The sequence below is a fragment of the Choloepus didactylus genome, chromosome 13, assembly GCF_015220235.1.
Source record: "Choloepus didactylus isolate mChoDid1 chromosome 13, mChoDid1.pri, whole genome shotgun sequence".
Taxonomy (NCBI): Eukaryota; Metazoa; Chordata; class Mammalia; order Pilosa; family Megalonychidae; genus Choloepus; species Choloepus didactylus.
In genome coordinates this window covers 1,036,152-1,043,635 of record NC_051319.1, presented here as the reverse complement: position 1 = coordinate 1,043,635, position 7,484 = coordinate 1,036,152, and the positions used below count along the sequence as shown (strand labels likewise).

General features: G+C 34.9%; 1 protein-coding gene across 1 annotated transcript in view; it reads right to left on the bottom strand.

Moving 5' to 3' along the window:
- Positions 1-331: 331 nt before the first annotated feature.
- Positions 332-7,484, bottom strand: part of CWC27 (CWC27 spliceosome associated cyclophilin) — a 360,484-nt gene continuing 353,331 nt past the window's right edge. The window contains exon 14 of the mRNA XM_037800954.1: positions 332-3,730. Within this exon, the coding sequence (XP_037656882.1) occupies positions 3,568-3,730 (163 nt within the window). The 3' untranslated portion in view covers positions 332-3,567. The remainder of the gene's footprint in view (positions 3,731-7,484) is intronic.

Here is a 7,484-nt window from a genome sequence, read left to right as displayed (position 1 = left end):
AAGTAGATTAAATTCAGAATATAAATGGGAAAATCACCTGTTTCCTGTTCTCAAAATGATCCTGATTATTTAAAAGGGTCCAAACTTTAGTAATGACTATCTTTTTTGGCATCATGAGAATAAGAAAATAGTAATTTTTGAAAGGACCAAGAACACCTTCTTTTTGACTGGTGCTATGAAGAAAGCCTCTAGGAGATGTTTTTGCTGATCAAGTAACATGAATTAATACCATGATTTAATCTTAAAGGAATAATTCCCTGCAGATGTGGAGGAGAGAGACCAGACTCTTGTCTGCATTTCATTTAGAAGTCAGTCTTTTCTCTAGGTAGAATTCCCCACCCCCAACACTAAATCCTTTTTTTTTTTTTTTTTACATGATGAATTCGTACATCATCACTTACAGGGAATAATTTAAAGAACTATAATTTCATGCTGTCCTTTTTAAAAAATAATTTCATAACTCTTTTTTTTCTGTGAGATTTGTTTGCTTCTTGCTGTGGACACCTGGTTATTTGAGGCAAAAAAGGCAAATAGAGAAAAATAAGTGTGAGCCAAATGACTCTGGAAAACTCCACCAGTGCAGAATCTAAAAATACAAAACAACGAGAAAAGCATTGGATGCAGCCATTGCTAAAACTTAGTACTTGTCCAAATTGTGTGAAGAAATCACATAAAATAGAAGTATGCATGAATACTGTAATCCTGGCAAAGGGTCAAAACCTTTGTTCTCTTTAATGCCAATGCGAGCATTACCATATAAGCTTTGAACTGGAAATGAAGCATAATGGAAAAAAATAAATCTCCATATTGTTATTTTTGGATAACAATTGTATATTGGAGTTACTTTCGGTAGCTCAAAATTGGCCACGGTGAGTATTTACACTATGGAGATAGGTAAAACAACAACAAATCAGGGCTTTTTGTCTCTCTGTTTTTTTTTAGGGAGCTGGTTTACTACTGAAAACAAGCATCCACAAGGATTAACGAAACTCTTAGCATCTATGACCAAGATATTCATGGATGGCTTTGGCAAAGGGGATTTTGGGAATAAAGAGTATCCTTGAGACAAGCATGGGACTTCTAATACCCATCCTAGTAAGATTTGGTGATTTTATTATTTCTCTCAGAATTCAAATTCCATCAACTCCTTATTAGAAAGGATATCTCTAAAATATGGTGCCTTGCTTTACTTCTCTTCATCAAAAGCTAAAAGAAGAAAGGAGATAAAATATATGTGTGACAGGAAAAACTGCTTTCTAGTAAGCAGAAATGCATCACTTGATAAATTTGTTTAGAGTAACTGGAATAGAGTCAAAGCCATAGAGAAACCAGACCTGCTCTTTTTTGTGAATGACAGTGTTAAAGAATGTAACCCCTCTTAACTTCTCTACACCCTGTACATGTAAATTGCTTATACTGAGACAACTCTCAATGGTAACTCACTTCACACTTCCATTTTCTTTCTTGTTATCACCAAGATTAGACAGCATGTTTGGGCAATATTCTGCATTTATCTAACCTTTTCCGTACAGGCAACACTGATACAACAGAACAGGTTTATGTACCTCACACGTCAGATCCTATCGAAAAACTTGGTAGTGACAGTTTGATAAGGACACCATAGCTTATTGAACTTGTTCTAAAAACAACAGCAGCAAACCACTCATCTCCTCACACTTTTTAATGACCTTGTTCAATGGTGTCCCCATTTTTAGATGCGGCAGATGCATTACTGACTGCGGGCTTCAGAGAATACAGTGAACTGAGGGCACGTAATAAGGTGCATTTTGGTACTACACCTCTGTCATGTCCCCCTCCTTTTCTCTGAAATTTATCCCTTCTTCTGGAAGCAAAAAGAAAAGGGGATTGTTGTCAGTAGAGGGAGTCCTTCTGTCTCCTCACCTCAGGTTTCTAGCTATGATCATAAAGAAAAAATTACAAAATATTTCAGGCATAGCAAAATGTATAGAGAATTATATAATGAAAATTGAGTACCCTCTGTCTTGCTTAAGAAATAAAACATTACAAACACCAAGTGAGGCTCCCTGTGTATTCTCCCTCTCTCTCAGAGGTAACCACTTTTCTGAAACATATTTTCTCATTTATGATACATATATATCTATAAACAATATATAATGGTGTGTTACATGTTTTAAATTTTTATATAGATGGTTTCCTTTTTTCACATTAAAATGTGCTGTTACATATAGCTCTGGTTTATTGATTTTTCACCAGTATAAAGTATTCCACAGTAGGGATATACAACTTATTTAGCCATTCTTTGGTTGATGCTTCAATGTATATCTTAGTACAGATTTTCTTGAGCAATGTGTGAAAATTTCTTTAGGGTATATATAGACCTAGCATTACAATTTTTGGATCACTGGATATACACATCTTTAACTTCAGTAGATATTGCCAGTCTCCAGAGAGGCAGAACCATCAGTAGTGAGGTCCAGCAATCTTTATTTAACAAGACCTCCAGCTCCAAAGTTCTGGATTCAGTAGAATGGAGGTAGGGAGGGAGTAGGGAAAGAATTTGTATTTTAACATGCCATCAGATGCCATTGCTGCTGCTACTGTAGGGTAGCATATGGGACTATAGTTAGAGAACCTGTGTCTAGAGAAAGCCTATGAGATTACATTTTGAAAGGGAGAGCTAATGAGATAACTCTCTGAGAAGACATGAGGTTTTGTTAGATAACTGAAAATTAGCCTGTGTTATAACTGTGGTAGTAAGATTCTAGAATTTATTGACTAAATATAGATAATATGCAGTAAATAATCAGTATGAATGATTGTCATTGAAGGGCTAAATTATTAATTTTAAGAGTTCTACTGGTGGAATGGGCCCTCTGTATGTGCTCTTGCTGATTCTGTGCTAAGAAGGGTAGAAGACCAGATTGGTGGCCGGATGATATGCTAGGCTACGCCGTGAAGTCAGCCAACATTGCTTAGACTCTTTGGAGTATCTTGGCTAGATCTATATAGCTGAGGCATCAGTCTAGCTGCAGGTGTGACTACTCACTTAGGGATTCCTTAAGACTGAAGACATAAGGCTATTGAATTGTACTTATTTGGCTATGCTCAAATACTTATGTGCAAAACAAAAAATTAATCTTTATATTAGATAATTTTTATTATACTCCAAAGTTAGCACTGGTAACAATGTCCAGGAGGTTTCTCCCAAATCCTCTTTCTGTAAGAACTTCCTATAAAAAAATCTTAAAAAGGAAGCCTTCACATATTTTAGGGCAAAAAGACACAAACAGTGTTATACAGTCTGCAAATGTTTAACACGTTAAACTGGAAAAAAAGTGATTTTATTTCAGATTTAGCAATATAAAAGGTCAATTAGGAAGAAAAAAAAAAGCATGTACCAGTAACCGAAACACTTGCTTAAGTTATTCTACAATTTATAAAACAAGACAACTGTTTTTCAAAACCAGACAACAGGTTCAAAAATACTTTCACACCATTATGTGATGCTGTTGGGAACAATGGCTGTTACAAGGCCATTTATTGCAGGCACTTTTCCAGCTAGTTCTGGTTACCATTCCTCTTATTTTATCTTCTTTCTTTTTTCTCTCTCATGAGCTTTTTGCTTTCTTCCCTTCTTCTTTTATTCACTGGATTCCGAGGATCATAGATTTCAAATGTGTCTGAGTCTTGCATGCTTGCATCTTTCACTTTTCTGCTTTTATCCTCAAATTGAAGTACATGCGACATCCTAAAGAGGGAAAGAGATGGTTCAGTGATTTTGGCATGAGAACTGAAAGTAGAAATTCTAAACTACAATATCCTTGGCATAATGAACTGCAACTATGAGTACAGAATACCAAGATGGATTTATTGTTTACTGGTGATTATACCACATGGAAACCAACTTCTCAGAAAACACTTAAATTTGAAAAACATGTCTGGAGTTTGTTCTGCTGGTTTGTATTTCTAGTAGTGAGTCTCTTGGTTCCTCCCCTAATGGGAGGTTAAAAAAGTTCTACCCAGAATTGTTGCTTAAACTCCAGAGAACACTCTGTCAACTCCTTTTAAAGAGCCCGTTCTTTCAGCTAGTGAGCCAGGTTGCAGAGCAAAACTCCCAATAATAAGCCAGTCCTATCTGATTTTTAAAATCTAAGTAGTTAAGTGGGTCAAGAGTGGGAAAAATACTAAGAACATTTAAAACTAATTCCCAAATGGTGTTATGACTTCCTTTTCTGGGGGAGATGCTGGGCTTTCAATTTTTTTTTTTTTTTTTTTTTTTCCGTACAAAAGGAAACTAAGCTTTTGGCTTACTTCCATGGACTAATTTCCTCCTCTTAGTGTTGATTACAACAAATCCAACCATCCTGCTATTCCTTCTTTATCAAACCCTTACTGGTCTTAAAGTATCAACATGTGCTTTAATCATAAGTGGTCATAAGCTGGCTATCCTTAGTAGCAGGGAAATATGTAAGCGATTAGCTATGCCCCATTAGGAGGTGTCAGGAATAAATAGAGAAGTCAAAAGAAGACCAGATTTCAGGGAAGTTCAATGAATACAGAAAGAGAAAAATTGCAATTTTTGTAGAAACAAAAATGAAACAAAACTTTTCAGACTTTCCCACTAGTTATTTAAACAATGTTTTCACAGGAATACCCAGCACTTTTCTGTATCCAGCAGATAGGGTTAAGTTGCCTATAGGATTAACACTGCATATACGCCAGTTGTAACTCTGAGATAAAACAGAAATATTACATTAATTTCCTTTTGTAAATAAGCAGAGATTTGAGCAGTAGGTAATAGCAGAAGATCCCCACCCTTTTTTCCCTGCAGTAGCAAGAATGATGAATGAGGTTTACTTCTGTAACGAACTCCTGGAGTTTGAAGAATCCTAACAAGATCTTCAGAGGGAAATAAAATGTTACAGTATTCGTGATACTACAATTACTAAGGGTTCAGTAGCTGCTGCTCTCTATGACTGACAAGTGGAGGCTTAGGTACCATTTCTGTTCCCTTCCATCCCACTCAAGGAAGCTAACTGGAATGCAATGAATACAAATGATATTAATATATGGATAATCTAGAATATAATTTATAAAATGAGGTAAATCATGTTCATATTTCTATACTTTATTCTTAATAACAAATTATTTACATCAAATTTCATAACTGATCTCAATAGATGAACATGCTGACTTTTACACTTTTGTTGCATTAGTAAACACCCTTATTTAGAAAATGCATCACACGATAATTGTTTATTCATATGGATTCCCTAGAGTCTGATTTTCTTTTGCTTTCAATTTCCTCCAGTTTTAAAGGACTAGCTTCTGAAAATAAAACAATCCCCAACTCCTGGAAACAGGCTGATTACTCTACAGCTATGGTAACAAGTAACCACTAGAACCAGTATGAAACAGAATCAAACCAGATTTAATAAACTGATGACTTGCCTCAATCTAAATCATCAATGGCAACATGCTTCAGTGAATACACCTTCAAAAGCCAACTAATCAGTAACAGCCTCATGCTTTTGAAAGTTGGCCAATCAGTAGCCAACTCACCCCACTGAACATGCTTCAGAAAGTTAGTCAATCAACAACAGTCTCTTCTGAATAACAGTGGTTCTGAGGATGACGGCAACATCTGAGTAATTCCTGACCTCAAAACTCTATGTAAGTTTTGCAGCCTAGTTTGCTTAGAGAGACTGTGCCTAACAAGCACAGCTCTTCCTTACTTATTAAGAAATAAATTAAGTCTTCTGATTCAAATATTGGCAGGTGGTCTTTTTCTTCAACATATCTCACAATCTGTGCTGCAGTTGCTTCAAAGTGCACTCTTTAGATACTGTAAGTGTCTCATTGTTGATTAGATACAAGTTTAGTCCTGCTAATGATCCTTTACCACACATCACGGGAAACCCAGACCCCTACACCTCACTTCAGTAAATGCATAGCAGTTGACAAATCACTCTTGTGCCAACACAAGGAAGAAGATGGAATTGTATGTCCTTTAAAACAATCTCCTTCAATATTCCTACATTGATATCAAAAAACAAAAGCCATTATCTTGGTTAACTTAAAGATGTACACATTCTTCTATTATTCTCTGCCCCAAAATACAGAGGCTGTTTCATAGTATCATTTTAGTAGGAATGGCCCATATTTCAAAAATGATTTTATTACAAGCTGTCAATTAAAAACAATAAAAACACTTTCCTCCTTTCTAAGCTATGAGAAGATCTTGCAACTATTGGATTTAATTGGCTCTGGTACAAGAAATGAAATCTAGATAAGTGAACAACAGCACAAAGTCTACAAGAAAAAAGAGATTTTCTAACAAATTAAAAAAACCCCAGAAAACTGTAAATTAAAATAGCTGTCTTTTTCAACTGTTTGTTTCATACATCAGTGCACTAAACAAATCCAACATGTTGATTAATAACAAACCTAAGCCCAGAGGAAAGAAGGGGCTATCAGCTTACAAACTACTTTAGCTTTACTATCATAATATTTAGCATGGCTGGTTACTCTACAATAATATTTAATCTTTAATAGAAATAAAAGCATAATCCAAATGCTTCATCCATTTATCTTTCAACATGCTTTGGTCACTTCATTTTAAAAAGCAAAACAAAACAGTTATTATGATTTTCAGCATAATAAACTCCTGACCTACGTGCCTCTATAAATCAGACTGCAGTGAATTGACAGCATGCCCACATTTTACAGTCTCCTGTGAGACTACACATGCAGACTTAGAATACAGACTTAATTTGAGTATATACGGGTCTGGTAGTTTACAATCTTGGACATCCCAATGACTCAATACTATCTACTCTGTTGCTGGTCATGGGTTTGGCCCATTGACATTAGTGAACTTTTTGGAATTAATTACACACTGATCATTTACATATGGAAAGTTTAGAAATTGTTCACTTGAAGGTAAAGACAAAAAATTAATTCTGGTTAATAAAATTTTTTACATAGCCTCAAATTCTCAGAACACTGACTTTAGTGTGTTACAGAAACATGGAGGTTTACCATTTTCATAAAGACTGTGTTTGATTTTTTTTTTTTTTTTTTTTTTTTTGCATGGGACTGTGTAGAGTTATAAACAAAAGTAAACTATTGATTCTCTGAAAAGGACCTGGACCTTTACTAACCTCACTCATCTGACATCCAGTTTTTAAAGTTCTTATACAACTGTGAAATAAAGTTTCTGCAAATAATATTAATGAGGAATAGAAGAGAGAAACTTATTCTCAATGCATTTCTAATTGAAACTCAACTAGAGTTTATGCTCAAATAATGTAAAAAGCTATATTTTTCATTGGGTATTTTTATAAACCACCCCTTCCCATTTCTAAGTCACCTTAATTTAGGAACTTATCACCCAGCTTTTAGATCACTGCAGATGTCCTAATTGTTTTACATCTTTACTATTTCTCCTTCCTTTAATCCCTTAAATGTTCTAAAATAATCTTCCTTACACATTGCTTTTA